Source organism: Morchella sextelata (assembly GCF_020137385.1).
Source record: "Morchella sextelata strain SCLS chromosome Unknown scls_15, whole genome shotgun sequence".
NCBI classification, from domain to species: Eukaryota; Fungi; Ascomycota; class Pezizomycetes; order Pezizales; family Morchellaceae; genus Morchella; species Morchella sextelata.
In genome coordinates this window covers 332,876-352,169 of record NW_025408630.1, presented here as the reverse complement: position 1 = coordinate 352,169, position 19,294 = coordinate 332,876, and the positions used below count along the sequence as shown (strand labels likewise).

The 19,294-nt window shown below is 46.4% G+C and overlaps 4 protein-coding genes across 4 annotated transcripts; all 4 read right to left on the bottom strand.

Moving 5' to 3' along the window:
* Positions 1-3,229: 3,229 nt before the first annotated feature.
* Positions 3,230-5,146, bottom strand: H6S33_003416 (uncharacterized protein; the record flags this gene model as incomplete). The annotated part of the gene is made up of 5 exons (XM_044835162.1): positions 3,230-3,268; positions 3,334-3,758; positions 3,821-4,022; positions 4,079-4,933; positions 4,991-5,146. 5 exons carry the CDS (start codon positions 5,144-5,146, stop codon positions 3,230-3,232), a joined length of 1,677 nt encoding a protein of 558 aa, XP_044691777.1.
* A 4,102-nt stretch (positions 5,147-9,248) lies between these two features.
* H6S33_003415 (uncharacterized protein) lies at positions 9,249-11,148 on the bottom strand (the record flags this gene model as incomplete). The annotated part of the gene is made up of 9 exons (XM_044835161.1): positions 9,249-9,474; positions 9,529-9,765; positions 9,826-10,164; positions 10,219-10,260; positions 10,322-10,562; positions 10,613-10,665; positions 10,714-10,806; positions 10,883-10,894; positions 10,961-11,148. The coding sequence occupies 9 exons, from the start codon at positions 11,146-11,148 to the stop codon at positions 9,249-9,251; spliced, it is 1,431 nt and encodes a 476-aa protein (XP_044691776.1).
* Positions 11,149-12,961: 1,813 nt separating this feature from the next.
* Positions 12,962-14,795, bottom strand: H6S33_003414 (uncharacterized protein; the record flags this gene model as incomplete). The annotated part of the gene is made up of 5 exons (XM_044835160.1): positions 12,962-13,234; positions 13,290-13,882; positions 13,945-14,041; positions 14,100-14,330; positions 14,403-14,795. 5 exons carry the CDS (start codon positions 14,793-14,795, stop codon positions 12,962-12,964), a joined length of 1,587 nt encoding a protein of 528 aa, XP_044691775.1.
* A 943-nt stretch (positions 14,796-15,738) lies between these two features.
* H6S33_003413 (uncharacterized protein) lies at positions 15,739-17,433 on the bottom strand (the record flags this gene model as incomplete). Its single annotated transcript, XM_044835159.1, has 1 exon — positions 15,739-17,433. One exon carries the CDS (start codon positions 17,431-17,433, stop codon positions 15,739-15,741), a length of 1,695 nt encoding a protein of 564 aa, XP_044691774.1.
* Between the last annotated feature and the right edge of the window lie 1,861 nt (positions 17,434-19,294).

Genomic DNA, 19,294 nt, shown 5'->3' with positions numbered 1-19,294 from the left:
ACGGCGTGGCAAGCTTCAGCTGGCAGGTCGTAGGCTGGATGGTTGGGGGGGTTTCAGAATATTGGATGCGGAGGAGATCGATCAGAGGCGTTATTTAGAACCAGCCCGGATGGCTGGAAATGTTCTCGGTATGCCGCACGGTAATCAGTAATCGCCGGCGGCGCGGGATCGGCAGCATGGAGGGTTTAAAAGTTTCGGGACTGGGACGGTAAGATCTGTACTGTTCCAAAGAAGTAATGTGGCTGTTACTAGATCGTCCTGCCTGAAGCGGGTGAGTGCTCTTAGTATTCCTGACCGATAACTACACGTCGCCCTTTAGAAAAGGCTGGGATAGTCGCATATAGTTAGTAGTCTGATAGGCAGGAGGCTTATAATTAATTATTACGGCGGGTAATCACCAACGTCCTTTATTTATCTCTGCTAATAATATATCACTTGATTCAGTGCCTAAACGAGTGACAAGCAGCAGTTTAGTTTCACCCACGGTAAATGTACTCACCAATTATCACTCGTCATTAGAAAACGGCGACATACCTATTCCCAATCACAGTCACTAGCATCAATCCATCCGGATCCGAGTCAATTAACCTCAGGGTGGGGAAAAGAGACTGCACTGCAAGTTCCCTTCTATTCCCGAGCAACTGCTTGTGGGGGCGGGACGAAGAGGTTTCATTATGAAACCATTGGTTGATTAGAAACACAAGCATATGCTTCCACAAATGCCCAACGCGTATGCTTAGACTTAATATCTCATCTGGCTGCACATCTCCACGCCCCACATCGAGTGTGATCAACAAGGCAGATCCTCTCGATTAGAGGATACTTGCAGGGCAGAAGTGTGGTATTAGATATCTGGGTAGATTTGATGGTACTGTATGTTGTGCCACTCAACCCAAATTAATAACTCATCACGTTTCAGCTCTACCTAAGCATGTGGTAGAAGTGACAGGGGCGGGAGTTTTTTGTGTTTGGTTGCATCGCACGTTGCGTTCTATTGTATGTACGTGTCGAATTCTTGGCTCCGTCTTTCATAAGTTATCACTCGGTAAAGACTATTGTGCCGTGGCTTCTGTTGGCATATCGCCACGTACCATATCAATCATCAAGAATAAGAGTTGTGCAGCAACATAGAAATAGAATAAAGGTATAACTTGTGAATAAACCACCATGTTCGGCTACAGCGTAGTTTATCTCATCATGAGGTGATGGTGTAAGCTTAACTAGCGACCGAGTTCAAATGATACAAGGCCTGGTAGGTCTTAATTACTACCTGAGATCCCGAACCTTAAGGTCGAACACCTGAGATCAGTATTTCAAAATATCAAGCCTTCCTATCGGGAGAGAATAACTCACATTGGTATATGAATCTTGTGCTTCATCTTCCTCCCGTCAATCTGGTCGACGCTTCTGGCATTCTTGTGATTGAATAGGAACAGGGTAAGAAAGAATAGATATCTAAGCAGTCGAAGAACCTTTCATGTGAGTCAATAATACAAGAGAGAGGATTACTAGTGTGTTTTGCTTATCGAGCCTTATCTCTAGACTTGTCGCGGCAAGTTTGCCTGATCTTGTCTTGCCCGGATCCTGTTCTTATCCGTCCGGAAGGTTTCAAGACATCGTCTCAAGATGATTTGTCTCGTGTCCATCGACTTTCAAGTGCCGGTACCGAGAAGGCCAGATCTTCGATTTGCAAAGTCGATGTATTTGTACGATTGCCTCCATGGTAAGTCATTGTGGCTTGATATCTTCGAGGCCTTGTCTGTCAGAGCTTGTTTCAGTGTAGATGTTCTTAAAATAGGGTTGAAGGAGATGATGTAGTGGAGAAAGGGGACGATGGTGCTGACGGGATGACCGTCGGGGTTCTATATACGGTAGCCTTGATGACACCGAACGTTGTCTTTTAGAGAGCGTCCCTCACGGCGTCCTCCACGTGTCGTCTACAATGGAATCTCTTAGCGTACCGAAAATTACTGGGGGGTCGGAACAAGAGAAATAATAATTTATATGTATTTACATGTGTTATAGCTCGCTTGGTTTTGGTAATGAAAACTCGACGTGTATGCTGTTTCTGGACCAGCTACATGCATTTGTATCAAGAGCATATACCTATGTAAGTACTTGTCCAGAGACTGATTCATAAGGAACATATATATCGTTACGGCGCACTAGATTCCTTTACCCGCTATAAACACAGTACCAAAAAAAAGCGATTATATTCGGTGCTTTATTCGGCAGAATATAGTGAGACTGCGGGCTGGGTGGGAGAGCGGACCGAGGAAGTAACTCCGCGCACGGCCGACGATATTTTACAGCCCGATACTATCGATCAATCGGTCAACCAGTCGAGAATAAATCCGCTCTACTATTAAACGGCCCCCATGTATAAAGTGACCCTAAACTCTAGGTATTCTGTATTTAGCGAGTAAACCCCACTGCCCATATTAAGGACAACATAAATTACAACTGCCGCTCATACATATATCGGCCGTTCTCTCGGGTTTTCCCAGGATAGCGGGCCCGGCGATAACTACTTGGACGGGATAAGCCCAATTCGGAGGGTATATTTGGGTAGCTCTGTATAAATATACCCTCTCCTAACATGATACCGCGACCCAGTGTGTGAGAACAAGCGATTAAGTAAGCGTGGTGAACTCAGATCGAGTGATAACGTGTGATGGAACGGCATGAGGTTTCGTCATGAGGTCTCACTCGGTTTTTGGATTTTGACCCAAGGGTCTGATTGATTGATTGATTGATAATTCACTAATTGTGTACCCAAGGGTCTGATGATTAATTAATTCATTAAGTATATACAACCCAAAGGGTCTGACAAATGATTGATCATTGATAATTTATTTGTTATTTAAGGGTCTGGTGAGGTTTCTTATGGCTGGATCTCGAGTTAAAGTCACATGAGTGGTGAAAGAACCCGGAATGTTGGTTCCTATTCTATCACATTCGTACTGGCTGTAGACCTTAAGTTAGAGTTCTTCATGTAATTGTCACTTAATGCAGCCTTTTCTAGAGTTTATTCGTAAAGTAATATATATTTCTAACACCACGTGTTTATTGCATTTTCTAAACCGGATAAACATTAATAATATGAGAAGGCGTCGAGCCAAGTCTGGACAATAACCATAAACATAAACGACGAGAAAACATCTAGACAGGAGATCAATCGCTCTATAACCGTCACAAAGCCCGCTAAATAATATTAACTGGGAGCAGCTTAACCAACATGTCCCGCCTCCAAGAATAATTTCTCTCTCTATACACCACACATTGATTAGCACAAATCCAAACCTGATCCAAATTAAAGCGGGGAATACATACCGGCATAAAGATCGACCCCACAGTCACCACCGCCCCCGCCACGATAACTAAGATATAAGTCTTGCCCATCGCCTCTATGATGGCATGAAGCACCTCGCCCCTCTTACTCTCATCTAAGCTCTCAAAGAATGCACTACCAGCTCCGGCAATAGCGCCCTTCACTGTATCCCTCGGCACCCCCGGCAGGATATCGGTCATACCGCTAAATGCCTCATTCAGGAACACCGACCCTGAGATTGCGAGCGCTATCACGATACCGAATGACTGTGCAAGGGATATGAAACCGACGGTGAGCGGCACTTCATTGGGTTCTACCTTGGCCTGCGCGACGGAGAAACTGGCTTGAATGAAGCAGCCGGCGCCGAAGCCGATAAGAATAGTGTACCCATAAATTTCAGCAACGCTAGTGGACTCGGAGACGACGGCTGTAGGTCGAATGTTAGTGGGAGAGAGGGAGAGAGAGAGAGCAGGTAGAGGAAGGACTTACACATGAGGGCACCGCCGATAATGACGCCAATGCCGCCGAGGAGGTACCAGGGCATGTAGTAGCCCGTTTTGGTCATCCCGGCACCGTTGACGATGCAGAAGAATACGAGGATCAAAATGAACGGGAGGAGACGCACTGCTGCGTCAAGGGGACTGTCGCCTTTTACGAATTGAAAGAAAAGTGGGATGTAGTATGTTGGAATCTGCCGCGTACCGTTAGAATGAACTCGGAGAAGAACAAGGTCAATGATCGGCTTACAAAGATTGCAGTTCCAGCAGAAGCCATCATGGCAAACAAGAGACACATGAATGGCCTGGTTACAAACTGCACCGGGAACACCCTATCCTCCACAGTCGTAAACACACATAGTGACTGCGTGATAGCAAACACAACAATCAACACACCACCGACAACAAACAATGCTATAATCTGACCACTATCCCAATCATACACTGTTCCGCCAAAGTTAACAGCCATGATGATGCAGCACAGCCAGCCAATATTGAGTATAATTCCCAAGAAATCGAGTTTCTTGACACGTTCCAAAACCGTGACCTCAGGGTGTGGGTCGATGCCTGGAAGAAGCATAAAATAGACAGGTGCAAAGGCGGCACCGATAAGGAGGTTGATGTAAAACGCCCATCTCCATGTCGCCGAGCTCTCTGCAAAAGCACCACCAACAACCGGGCCGAGGACAGTGCCAATACCCCACATAAGCCCCGTGAGACCGATATAGGTCGGCCTTTCGTGGACAGTAGTCGTGATAGTCAGGAGCGTTAATGTCCCAAGGTACATACCCGAACCACCAACCCCGGCAAGGGCTCTTCCGATAATGAGGGCGTTCATGTTGGGTGCACCACCACATAGGGCGCTGCCTCCCTCAAAGACAATAACGGAGCTGATGTAAAGCCATTTTGGATTGAAGGTGCCGTAGGCCTTGGACCAGGTGAGGATTGTGGAGCAACCAGCGAGGATGAAGGCGATACCTAACCAGCTGAGTTTTTCAATCTCACCGAAGCGAGCAATAACTGAGGCTTGGATATCGGCGACTACGGTGTTGTCGAGGGCAAAGAGAAAGGTCGAGGAGAGAACGGAAAGAACCAAGAGGAACCACTAGAGAATTTAAATTTAGTATTAGACTCCCGAGGAAATGATACGTTTCTGCCGTACCTTTGCTCCAGTTACAGTGCGAACTGGTGCCGGTGCTTCGATTTTGATGACACTTTCAGTGGTAGATGTTGCTGAGGACTCGATATCAGTAGGAGGTACAGACAATCGAGCTGATGAGGGGGCCTTTTCGCCCAATTCGGGCGATAAGGTAGACATTTTGGTAGACTGGTGATGCCGGTGATTTGTGGAGTTAGGGTAGTATTTTTGTGACAGCTTTGTGAATATATGCCTAGTTGTAATCTCTGGGTGATGATCTGATGGATTCAGAAGCTTCAGAAACAGAGAGGGAGCCCGATATTTGTACCATCCATTTCGCACAATGATTAAGCTGATATAGAAGTACTGGCACACGATTAATTAGGCAGATTTTGATCCTCAAAAAACAGGGACTAGGATTATAGTACTAACCCACCAATTAGAGGTAGATTGTAGTGTTGAACATCGTCGATATTGGTAGCAATGACTACTAAATGCAAAATAAACTCCTCCAATTGCGTCAAGTGTAATATACGAGAGACACTGACCCATAAGCTCGTACTGTAAGAGCTAGTTCCCTTTTAGGTGAGTAGTTCCAGCAGTAAATGATAGGAGTTTTTTTTTTTTTTTTTTTGCCATTAATCCCGCAAAATCCGATCAGATATGTACCAAGAGAGGCTCAAAATAAGAAATTTTGGTGAGATTGGCGTATCGAAGAAAACAAAGGAATAATCTTTTGGGTGAACAAAGAACTGGAATTGCAGCGGAGTGATTAATAATTTAATGAATACGATATGAGTTGACTAGCAGCCGCAGTCCAATGCAGCCCAGTAGATTGGTTAATATGTAATGCAGCCTTGCAAAGAGGATTCATCTAGGATCTTTTGGTGGATAACCAAATATTGATTATGAATCGGGCCCGTATGCGTATTCTTTCATTGCTTGTTTCTCTTCATAGGTTCCACAAAGAATGTGTCTCAAATGGGATGTATGACTCGCGAGATACTATATCTACACCTAGACACATGGCCATCGGGTCAACTTCATTCCATCCGCCCAAACCAACAGCGAGTTATATCGCCGATTAGCACTTTTCATCGTGAATTCCGTTATCTGTCAGGCTGGGGCCGGGAAGTGAAGGATCAAGTCTTGGAAGGAATGTCGATGTAGTCATTTTACCGATTGGCGAGCAATACTTCCCACCCAGACCCTTGAGTACCTATGTAACCCGGTCACACCTTTCTGGCCACAATGATGTCGCAAGGCTTATAAACTTTAAGCATGAATGCATGCCTAACTATTGCCGTTAGTAATGGCGGAGGATAATTATACCGCTTTGGGTGGTTGAGACTGTCTTGGCGAGCTTATGCTAACATCTGGTTGGCCTGAGTTAATCTGGATTAAATCCGACAAATGCACCAAGAGCAAAGACGGAGAATCCTATGCCCGGTTGGGTCGCCGTGCTAATCAAATTAACCACTATGATCATGCAGGGCCCGCAAGGACTGTTACCACGCACTCGAATGATAAACTCCCTTCATTCCAGAGTCAATCAATACTGTGGAGCATAATGCGGGGCTGCCCATACTCAAAGAATATTATTTATTCGCTGTATCTTAGGATAATATTGGTAGTTGGGCTATCGTGTAGTATACCTGTAGTCCCCCGACCCAGGCTTTGGTCGATAGCGAGCGGCGATGAAAGCCTAAGCAAAGATTTGTTAAGATTGTTGTGCAAAGATTTGTTAATAGGACGACAACAGATCAAACAATGGTCAATGCATGAAGGACGAGATCAAGAGATAACCGACTAGAGGATAAAAGCGAGAGAGCTCATATTACCGGCCAGATATTGAAAGTACCCCCAAATAGGAATAGATTGCACCCAGGTGCTAGGACCATGTATCGTTGATGAAGATAAGATTGGTGAGATTTACCGTTAATTCTCGAGAAACGCACTATCCCCGCTTCGCTAAATCTTAATTCCGGGTGATAAAAAGTCCATACATATATGTATCTGCACGAATCCGTGAAGCTTGATACGCCAATTCGCCTTGGTTCGGACTTACTACATATAAATACGAGGATAGTGGATTATTCGAGAATTAACGGTATTTTAAGCCACTCGCGCTCGGGAAAATGCGGCGTCAGCCACAACCGTCGAGTTATGTACACGTTACGTGTGTATTTGGAGTGCAGTTTTTACCTTTGTCATTGTAAGCCGATTCGACAAATACAGTTCAAAAGTGAAAGTGCAAAACCTTCGAAAATGAGTATAAACGTTCGATATTCCAAATAAGTCAACTTTCGACCTCCTACCACATCTCAGATCTACTTCATTCCAGCTCCCAAGTTCTGCTCATCTATGTAAGTATTGGCATAAATCCTTCCGTCTTGATTGGCCCTTCGGAAAGAAAAAAAAAAAAACCCACGGTCCAGGTTAACGGCAAAATCTCCTTACAATACCACATTCCAGTTCATTGCAATCTACTTAATGCAGGGCAATTGTCGTATTACTGGTGCCATAGCATGTACCTACAACGAGGCACTAAAGCCCGGTGACTCCGATCATCCCTGCAACTCCCAGTAAATAAAACACCAACGAAACAATCTCAATCGTTGCGTAAGCCAGATTTACTCCCTAAGGGAATGAGAATAAGCAGACTGTAGATCTAGACGTGGCTTGTGAATGGCATGGACTGGGAGATTGAGTTGTGAGCCGAGGGAGATTAAGTGGTCAGCCACCTAACTAGATAAGGATATTTGACAGCTCCATGGGCGGTTGTTTCGTTAAAGTTATTGGGCCAATGCATGCATGGCGTGCGGCGTGGTTTAGGAATTGAGTGCTGAGCATTCCTGGGTATGCATCTAGCGACGATTCTTTTACCCACATAGTCCCCTCTCAATTGGTACCTTATCTTGTTTTTAATAGGACCATTTACCCTCACCGGAGCTTGATGGAATGCTCCAACGCATCGAGAACCGATAGAATACAAGATCTACTGGGGCTGAACCCCCGACTTGGGTACTTTACTGGGATATCGTGGCGTGTCTTTACAAGGCATATATGCGCATATGCTGTCAACCCTGGACCCTGGCATCCCACCAATAGGTAGCAATTAGTTTCGAGTTTTTGGTATGGAGTGTATAAAGGTCTTGCAGGCAGCATGTCAAATTTTCAGACTGCTAAGAACTTGGTACTGAAGCTCACAAGACCGCCACTCCAGGGAGTTGCGGATGTTCTTGGTAAACTGAGGGTACTGTTTATGTATTGGAATTTTCATCAATCACACATCTCTGAGTCGATGGGATTCCGGAAGATATAGTCCGTTACCTCCGAGTCAAACTGAGGCTTACTATATTAGATATCAGGCTATTATCTCTCGATATCTATAGATTGGCATGAATATATTCAGTACAAAATTGGTGGATCGTATACATTCGTACCTTATTTGGGGGATTTGATGATACCAGCTCTCACCCTTCTCTTTGTGTGTTATTGTAGTCCATGCCCCCTTATTCTCTAGTTGATATCAGACGGCTGTTAGATAGGAGTAGAAGTCGGCAGGAGATCATGTCTCGTGCTATGAATATTCAAAGTTTGACGAGGCCGGGACCATTCATCGTCGTTGAACCACTGCACATGTACACTCAACGGGAGTGCGTATGTACATGTACGTACATGATGTAGTGCGGTTGAGGTTGATGAGAAAATAAGGTTTCTGGCCTGTCTTGGCACCAGTTCCTCAACTATCATTTTCGGACACTGCACCACAATGCAATGACGTATGACGAGTACGTGGTGTTAACACCGTGTGGTAAGGTTCTGAGTACGGATCCAGGGGGTAGGGGTACATGTAGTTTCTATGAGACAGTACCTTTTCTTCTTTTTGTGTATAAACCAGCAATTAAATATCACCGCATGCACAACACAAACAGCATATATATACTTTTGTGACAACTAAAAAAAAACTCTAGCCGATCAAGCGGTTAACGTTGTTAGACATCCTAGTTCGTCGTCCAACCAGTTTCGCAGTTGTCCCGAGGGCAGCTGTATCTGTGATTTCTACAACTACCGCTTATCCACTCAGATGCCCGTGTCTGGGTGTTAGACATGTTTCATCCAGGAATGAATGCATACTTCCAGGTTAGGTTTATTGTGTCAACGCCACTACATTCATTTAATCATACCAGCATGCAAATATCTTTACATGATTCATACTTGCTATTAATTCTGCACAAGTCCAGCCAAAAGCACCCCTAAGAGCTTTGCCCGACGCAAATTATTCAATATATCTAAACTCGGGATGTCTGTATCCCAAACCCCTCGCCTCTTCTTCGGTCAATCCCTGCAGCCTGTAGTCTCTGCCTCCTCTCTTCCTCAAGTTGTTTTCCCACTTGATATACAGGACTGCACAGATACTTATTGTCGCGGCAATAGCCTGGGCACCAAGGTTGATCGAGTGCCCCTTGATATAGTTTGGCCCGTCTGAGGGGATGTAGGTCCATCTATCACACACATTGATGAGCTTAGCAAGGTGGATGAGAGGGGAGAATACATACGTTGCGAGAATAGCTCCCGCTGTTCCTACTGAGACTACATATCCTCCCGTGACCGCCCTGACCGAGGGACCAGCGGCATTGTTCAAGCTCCAGCTTAGGAACCCAGGACCAAGCGGGAAAGCACCACTTGCAGCAAAGAAGACAGCCATGTACTTGATATTCGGGCTATCCACCGTGACCAACACAGCATACCCAATAATGGTCAACAAACTGCAAAAGCACAGATAGATACCTCTCCTGCGGTGCCTATCAGATAACCAAGCGATAAAAATAGAGAAGCAGCATGCAACCGCATACGGCGGGACAGTAAGCAGCTGCGCACGGGTACTGGTCCAGCCAAGAGCTCTGAGGATGGTGGGGAGGAAGAGGGAGAAGGATTGTACGGTGACATTGATGAAGAAGAAGCCGAAGGCGCAGAAAAGATTGTTGATGTTCAAGAGGGCGCGCTTGACATGGTGGAGGGAGGTGGCCTCGGGGGCGGACTCCTTGTGATCATGCGCGATGCGGAGAGTGGCAATGTGGGTTTGACGAGGGGTGAGAAATTTGCAAGTGGCTGGGGAAGAAGGCATGAGGAAGTAACCCATGATGGCGACGCCAACGGTGATCAGGCCTTCGAAGAAGAAGATATTACGCCAACTGAGATAGATTGGATTAGCATTGGGATGGCTGATTTGATATTGATAGTCATACCTGTGAATAGGATCGCTATTTACCCCCCATGTGGGAATCTTTCTAAAGACATACATTTATCAGCATCTCTCACAAAATATCTGAGAATATCTTTATAACTCACGATAAACCTGTCGCCAATAGTCCACCAAAAGCGCCCGCCAAGGAAGAGGCAGACACAAAGATCCCAATTCTGAACAGTAGTTCATGACGCTTATAAAAGCAACTCAGCAGAAACGCGATACCAGGCATAGTACCGCCCTCTGCGATACCAAGGAATGCACGTGCGATACATAGCCCAGCGAATGATTGCACGAACGCAGTGCAGAGAGAAATGATACCAAAAGCGAAGATTAAAAACGGAACTATAGATATATTCAGCGTGGTTGTTAAGAACGACGAGTGTAGAACTCACTGTAGAATTTAGGGCCAATGTGTTTTAGAAGGATATTGCTTGGGATCTCCACTCTAACCGCATGTTAGCTTGAGTTTTCGATTGAAGGGGTTGGGCCATACATGAGATAGAAGATGTAGAAGATTGTCAATGCCCAATTGAATTTCAATCCTTCAAGTCCCACATCATCCTGCATTCCTTGGATTCGAGCATTTCTAAAGAGCGGGATCAGCGTCGTCGCGTTAATCACGAGCGCAAACCAACCACTTTACTTAACAAAAGCAAACATACCCAATATTCGATCTAACGATCAACGTAACCAATCAGCTATGTAAGTTTAATTATAACAAACGGCTACTAAGGACTCACCTATCAATGAAGCAAAGTAGATATAGCAATGTCACCAATGGCACAATTCTTAAATCCAATGCCCTCACCAACGCCTTTTCCTCCTCTGGCGTCCAGTCCTCTTCTTCAAGATCCCAATTTGTCGTGACTGGCTTTTTTATGGATCCTTCAAACTGCTCTGCGCTAACTTTCTCTGCGTCGTGAGACATGATGGACAGTTGCAATGTTGGCTGTAGGTTGTCTTGGGAGGTGGTTGGCGATGGAAAGTAGGTATAGATGTACAAATCGCTTTTGAAAAGTTATACCCCCTTACCTCGGCTACCGTTGGCGAGAATCTTCGCCCCGCTATAAAGTACGTACTTACAACGTGCACCTATTCAAGAGTTCGAGATACAAGGAATCGCCTTGATGAGCTCAGCTTTATCAATATTGTTCTGCAATCTTTGATAGATGATCGTTGCCAACAAATCGACAAAAAGCACAGGCCAGATCCTTGCTGGCATCCAACACTCGGGGGAGAGTTCCCAGGCAGGTGGGTTTTGCGGGGTAGATAGCGAGGGAGGATTTTTCTTTTTCCACAGGGCTATAAGCCTTGCAGCTCAGAGAGATAAAATAGAGTAGCGGATAAGACTATTACCGCTACCGCTCGGGTATCTAGCTCAGTTATGAGATTAATATACATGTATGCATATGGCACCTGTAGGTTTAGATTAGGTTGTGCATGATGTTATTATGGCAGCTCAAAGTCACCAAGGCGGCAAGGCCCGAAACTAAAATTGAAGAATTATTATCGCAAAGTAATGTCAGCTGGTGCACGGTGTGTTAGAGACTTAGAGTACCAGATACCTGAAACCTTAATGGTAAGCGAGGTGGTGAATATCATACTGTGTGTAGGGTCTTGGCAGGAACTTGTTGAGTGCGGCGTGGGCACCGAATCTTGGCACCAGTTACTCTAGTGGTGAACTGATAGGCAATAATAAGAAGTTGATATTGCAGAATAGTTGAAACATCTGAATGTTGCGTACTCCCAACGTGGCAGGTTGATACGTACGAGTTACCACGAGTAAGATAAACTGCACTTCTGGGAATCACAATATTCTTGGCTCTAGTAAAGGCGTCTGTAATACAAGCAGCTACGTGTATTCGTGGTAGCTAGGACTCAGAAAAGAAATGGCTACGTACGTACATATACATCAGCGGCCTTTACTTCTCTTGGGATTGTCTGAGATGGGCTCGATGTGCACCTACATGTACTTACTCTACTAGAGTAGTACTTGAGTGCATGTACGTACTTGCGACCCCACAAGATCTAACCGAAGAACCTATTTTCGATCATCTGACAAGGCCACATCGAATAGGTAGATTGATAGTTGATAGTTGATCATTGATCGGTTAAGGTGACGACCGGAGGTGGTTTAATTGGGCAGTACCATGGTAAAGGCTCCACACCAGTCAGCAGGCACCGAGGCACCGAGGCTCGCATTAGCTTTTATAAACTGACTTATCAGGTACTGCCACCCTGGAGAGTTTAGTTCTGTGGCTGTGTTGACTTGAGTGCAGTTAGCTGGCGGAAGCTTCGAGATGGTCCATGCATGAACGACACTAGTGATATACAGGGCACCTCCTGTATAGTACTACATGTACCGACCTCAAAATATGATCATATAAAGATTTCGGTAGATATATACGTAGTATATACAATAGATATACTGACACGTCTAGTATCTATCAAAGTTTATTCTTTGAGCTATATGTATACGTATGCCTTAGACACGTACAAAGTGCATGTATGCCTACACATGTAAAATGTAATTGCAATATGTCAACTGCACTTTAATTCTGACCACTTCATGATTGTTGGTGTGTCCTCAAGTCGCCAAGATACGTTGCATGTCCATTGTCTGCGCAAATAGCTAGACAGATATATAAAGCACCAAGATTCTTCATCCCGAAGATCTTGTTCAACTCAATTAATCATCTATAGATCCTAGAGATATATATCATTTTATTTACAATATCACATCACAAGGGTACACTCGCTCCATTCGTCCTCCAGAAGTCACACTTCTCCTTCAACTCTTCAAAGCTCCCAGTACCAATTGGGGTTGATGGGTTCGCCACCGCCCTACTTCCATCACCTAGTAGAAATAGCTTTTCTGTCCCCACCTCCGGATATACCACCCGTGTCAGAGAGTTTCGATTTGGATCTGCAGTTTGCGCAAATGATGCATACCCTCCTGCATAGGCTTGATAGATGTGAGGATATTGCTGCTGTGCTGGCTGAATTGTGTTCCACTAATATCCGTTATGAGTTTGGGAGCAGTCATCGGTTTAGTGCAGGGGCACTTACGAATTGCGTATCACTCGCATGTTTTGCCGTTCCCACGCCAAATTCAACCAGCCACCCCTTCCTGGCTGCCGAAGCGGCCCATAATGCCGGGCAGGCCAACACTGAGTCTCGATATATTGAAGCTGCCCTTAAGCTCGCACCTTCCTCGTCTGGATATAGTTTCTCTAATTCTTTAAACTGCGAGTCTGAAAAGCCTGGTAGGTATTCCTTCATCCACTCGTCCCAATTGCCTACGGCTGATGGTACAAAGTTTTCGCCTTCGTGGGTATTATAGACCATTAGCGCATACTTATTATTGATACGCTTAGCTGCCGTAGCGACACTGAACCGCTCGGTGATTAGTTCATCATCAATGACTGGAGTCCAGGCATGCGATAGGGTTTCGCCGTGGATTGTATCGACAGCAAGGCTAGCATCGCGCAGGGTTTGAAGGGGGGCCTTGCGGAGACAACCTATCGCTTGGGACCGGACGGCGGAGCAGTTGGTATAGTTGAGGAAGGTGGTGAGAACTTGCTCGATCTGGGGCGCATTGTAGTGATATTGTTTCTGCACAAAGGGTGACGACGCAACGGCACTGCGGAAGAGCGATTGAGCTGTGGAGTGTTAGTTCAACCTAGCTATACGTTCCTAGAAGCATGATATTAGGTGGGCCTACGGCTTTTTGCAATTGTCTGGAAAAGTACGGATCCTGCACCGGCGCTCTGGCCCCAGAGTGTTACTTTCGAAGAATCGCCGCCGAAGATGTGGATGTACTATGTCCAGCGTCATGTCAATGTCTCTTCTTTCAACTTGAGAAAAGGCCATAAAAACCTTCTGCACCCACTGCAACGCCGCTCTCTGATCCAACAATCCCACATTCAAATCCGTCGTTGGATCCTCTTTTACTAGGTCTCCTGCCAGGAATCCAAAAGAGTTTACCCTGTAATTCGGCAAAACGACAATAAAGTCATTCTCACTCGACACATTCAGAGTCGGAAACACAAAGGGAGGCCAGGATATCGAGCCCCCGCCTTGGATATATCCGCCTCCATATAGCCATACCTGCACATGCATCGCTATTAGTTTGATACGTCAACACCACCGGCTTTCTTGCCGAAGGTACGTAGCACTCACCACAACCGGCTTCTTCGCACCCTTGACGAAAGGCCGCCCATATATTTCAAGATACAGGCAGTCCTCGCTCCCGTTGACAGTTCGCTGGACACAAAAGTCTTTTGTAACAGTCGCATCGAAGTCGTCTTTGTACCTCAGTGGGGGCTGTGGAGCCCGATATCGTAGCTCTCCGACCGGGGGCGCCGCGAAAGGAATTGATTTGAAATACGAGATATCGTAGGTGGCGTTATAGCCTCCAACAAAAGTCCCATAATCGAGTACGGCCTTTGGGCTACTTCTACTTTCAATTGGATCGGATTTGCCATCAGAGCGAGGAAACGCCTGGGTGAAAGGTAGGGCTAGAAATACCGCAAAGAGGACGACGACGGCGAGTGAATCAAAGAACCGGGACATCGTGACGGTTGATCAACGGTGGGTCGGATACATCTTCGAGGATCCAGAGTTTTATAATTTGTAAACCAAATTTTTTATTTTTCGAGGGCTCGGTATATCGTGATGCCGAGATGCCTACATACTTTACAAGCAGGGGCAAGGTCAAGGGGAGCTTACCCCGGATTTTATCCCCAGGTTGAGTTTATTTATTGCGCTAGCTGGAATGCCCTTAGTATGGCGTCGGTAAGTAAAACGGTAGTAGATACTTCATCCCACTAGCTACGGCCTTTTGCGAACTTGGCTTGAGATGGAAATCTCCCTGGTATTTCGACTTTATGCGGCGCACGAAAGGAAGTTGGCTCTGTCGGTGGCTTGACTCGCCAGATCAACAGTCACATGCGGCATACGGTTGTTTTCACGGCTAGTTGAAACCTGTAGTCAGCGATTATTAGGCTGTCCAGATTGGGAAGGTTCTTACCGAAGGGCTTGGCAACAAACGTAGGGTCAATGATCAAAGATCAGCTTTTGGCGTAGTCGGCAATGATCATGTAGGGTATAAATAAGAAAAAGGAGGATAAGGATATTGACAAGAAGGATGAAGTATGAGGATAAGTGAGAGAAAATCAAGAAGATAATCAGAACCAATAATGAAGGGCAAAAGGAATAAGGTCACGACCAAGATCACAAAGCGAGTGAACAATGATTGGATAGAAAATGTTGAATTTTTTTTTTCTATGTGTTAATATATACATCTTAATACCATCTTCCCTCTCTTCTCATATCTCGTCCCAACCCGCACTCAATTCTCATCCTAACTGCAGAGGAATAAGCTTTACCAAAGAGAAAAGAGAAAAGAAATCGTTAGGAAAAATTAGAATGAAAAAAAGAAAATTTATGACCGAACAAAATTATCTATGCGCCCCTAACCAGCTTTTTACATCCTGTGTTCCTCCCCGCTCATTACTTACACCTGCACGTATAGGTCGGTGCCAACGTTGTATTTGCAGACAACGAATCCAGGCTTAGGCGGAAGAGTGACGACTCCAGCTACAGCTCCGGTATTGGCAGCAGCAGCATCAGCTGCGGCTGCGGCCGCGGTCGAGTCGACGACCTGGCGCCTCTGGTTACCCTGCTGGTTGCCATAGTTCTTGCTGTTCTTCTTGTTCGACTTCGAGGCGCTGTTTGACTTCGAGTTCTTTGGCTGGCTGTTGTTCATCTTTCCCTGGGAGCCGACGTTGTTGATGTTCTTGGGAGCGTTCTGGTCAGAGATGCCGCTCATGCTGGGCTGTGACATGGTGTTGTCCATGTACTGCCTCTTGTAGAACCCGCCGTAGCCACCGTAGCCACCGAAGCCACCGAAGCCGTTCCCGATCGCGTTCTCATTGGTGTTGGCGTTGTTGTTGTTGTTGATGTTCTCGTTGCCGCCGTCATCGTCGTCGCCGCCCTCAGTGCCCTCGGTGCCCTCGACGCCCTCCTCGCCGCGCTTGTAGAAGCCGTTTCCGAAGCCGTTTCCGAAGCCGTTTCCGAAGCCGTTTCCGAAGCCGTTTCCGAAGCCGAAGCCGCCGAAACCGTTGTCGAGGAAGTCGGAGTTGGAGTTGGTGTTGGCGTTGTTGTTGATGTTGACGTTCGAGTTATCGCCATCGTCGCAGTTGCCACTGTAGCATCCACGATCCTCGGTGGCACGGATATAACCACCACCAAAGCGGTTTCCGAACCCGAGTCCGCCGAGACCGCCGAAGCCACCGAAGCCGGGTACGAAGCCGGGTACGAAGCCAAAGCCATTGCCGGAACCAAAGCCATTTCCGAAGCCATAGCCGTTTCCGAAAAGACCGTAGTTACCGTTGGTATTGGTGTTTGTGTTGGTGTTGGTGTTTAGGTTGACGTTTGAGTTATCGCCGCCGTCGAAGCCGTCACCGAACAGATCACGCTTGATGAAGCCGTTTCCGAATCCAAAGCCGGGCCTGAATCCTCCAAAGAAGGGGGAGAATCCAAATCCGCCAAACCCGCCGAAGCCGTTTCCGAATCCTCCATTGAAGCCAAAGTTCTCGTTGGCATTGTTGTTGAGGTTCTGGTTGATGTTTGTGTTTTCGTTTTCGTTGTCGTCATCACCACCAAAGTCGCGATCGCGCTTTTGCATTGTGGCAGAGCTCTCGTCGCGCTTGAAGAAGCCAAAGCCAAAAGGTGAGAACCCTCCGAACCCGCCGAACCCGCCGAACCCTCCCCCGAAACCATCGAAATCGGCATTAGTGTTCTGGTTGTTGTTGATGTTCTGGTTGATGTTCTGGTTTTGCTCACGCTTGGTCAGAGTGTCAAGGTCGACGGCGCCGGCTTTGTTGACAGCTGGAAGTGCGGGGACCGCCACTTGGTTGGTGACGGGAGATACGCTCGGCACACCAGCTGGGAGGAGGACCCCAGCGGTGCTGTAGGTACAGTAACCAATATTGGGGTTAGCAGCAACGGGAGCGCCGGCATTGGAATTACTGCTTGCAGTTGCAGCTGCGCCGGTGTTTGCGTTGTCGATATTGCCAGCGGCGCCGTCGGCGGCAGCTGCACTGCTTGCAACAGCACTACCGTCGACCTGAGGAGCCGGAGCCGGAGCTGCCATGGCAGAGACAGCGAGGAGGAGCGCTGGGAGTGCAGAAAGTTTGACAAAGACCATCTATAGGAATGTTATTCTTAAATCCTAATATATATCACGATAAAGGTAATAAGACTTACTTTGAGCGAAGGTATTAAGAGGTGATTAAACTCGAATGCTATTCAGGTTGTAAGAAGCGATTGAGAAGAGTGTTGATGGGTTGAGATGAGCTTTGATGGTAAGATGGTAAGATGTGATGATGATGAGAAGGGAAGATGAATGGGTAGGAATTAGATGTCTTATATACCTTCAAGACCTCAAAGAAGAGCAAACTATTCTTTCTGCTCGTATGCTCCCTCTCTGCGTGTATCTTCGTCTCCTTCCCATCTCACTCACAAGACACATACCCACTCCCTCCTCCCTCTCATCTGATAACTAATGATATCATAGCACAGCGAAGGGATTTCTCTCGGAGAATAAACGATCAGGGTAGATCTAGAACTCCACATGGCGATATCTTCATGAGTATGTTCTCTAGGGGAAAGCATCTATGATTTCGGGGTGAATCTATTTTTAAAAGAGAAAGCTCCCGGGAACATGCTCCTCTCCACCTGGAACCGACCATGTTGTCTGAGGTCATGATATGTGAGGGCGAAAGGACATTGAGATGCAGTGTGTTCCTGAACATTAACAATGTCTTGGCACTCCAATAATGTCTGTTGTTACTGTTGTTACAGCATTGTTGTCGAGCTCAACGATAGTAATGACGTAAGTAGTAGAGAACCCTCAATATTGCCGGCGCCGATGCCGCCGGTAAGCGCAGCGAAATTGATGTCAGCAAATGTTCACCCGCCACAAGGCCGAGAATTCGGCCTTCTTTCTGAGACGTCGAGTTCCTGTCATAGCATCGGAGTTGGCTGTGGGGCGGCGGCTCGGTAGTCTCTGCAGCTGGTCGTTGCCGTATCGTATCGTTTTGCTCGTTAAACCGAGAGAATGCTAGCACTGCTAGCACTGCTAGCACGGCTCCACAACGCCGTCCCGGTCGGCCCACAAGATGCACGAAAGTGATGTCAACGACCCTCATGCATCCCTGATAACCCTAATCCAACCCCACCAACCTTATCGGAGAGTTCTCCCCGGTTGGGATACGTTCGATCCCTTCCTGACGTCCCTTGTTCAACTGGTGAGGGTCAGAGGTGTAATCCAAAATTAGAATTGCCCCTTCGCTTCTTGCCGTCCCCCCGTTTGCATATCTTTTACTCGGACAACTACGGGGTGATAGACTATGGCATTGTTAAGTGAGGCACCAGGTTGGATTGTAATGCCTAGTTTTCTTATCTAAGGCCTTAATGACCCGTATATCCGTACTTGCGCTGGTATTACGTTGGTTTTGAAAAGATTAGACTCAAAAGCTTATCCAAGCGGAAAACCATTACACAGATGACTATCAAATGCCATATCATAAGAAAAGTACGTAGCGTATGCCTTCTTGAGAAAGGGCTAAGTCGGGCGTTGAAACAAGGGCTGTCCCCTAATCCGTCCCGCCCGTTCGCGACGCTTCGGCCCCGCGACTAAACTCAGTGGCATCGCTCCCTAAAATGGTTTACATCCACTTGGAGGATTTTCCGAGTCGCCGAGGCTTTGTAGCGAGTAGTAGTCTAGAGGACCTTGAAAACAGAGGAAAGATCATTAACGCTGGATCATGAGATCTCACTCGGTATCCTCAAGTTGACCTTCTAGGATAAATATTAGCTTTGATAAGTTTCTTTGTATAAGCGTTACGTATCACCTGGAATTAAAAAAAGACCCAACACAAATAACCCAGTTCAGTTAGTATCACGCACCTTAATATATGTCTTTGTTTTCGACATTCCTTGTAAATGTTTTGAATTTAATGTTGCAAATTTGGTCTTATCGATCTGTTAACTTTGTTAGTGCAGTC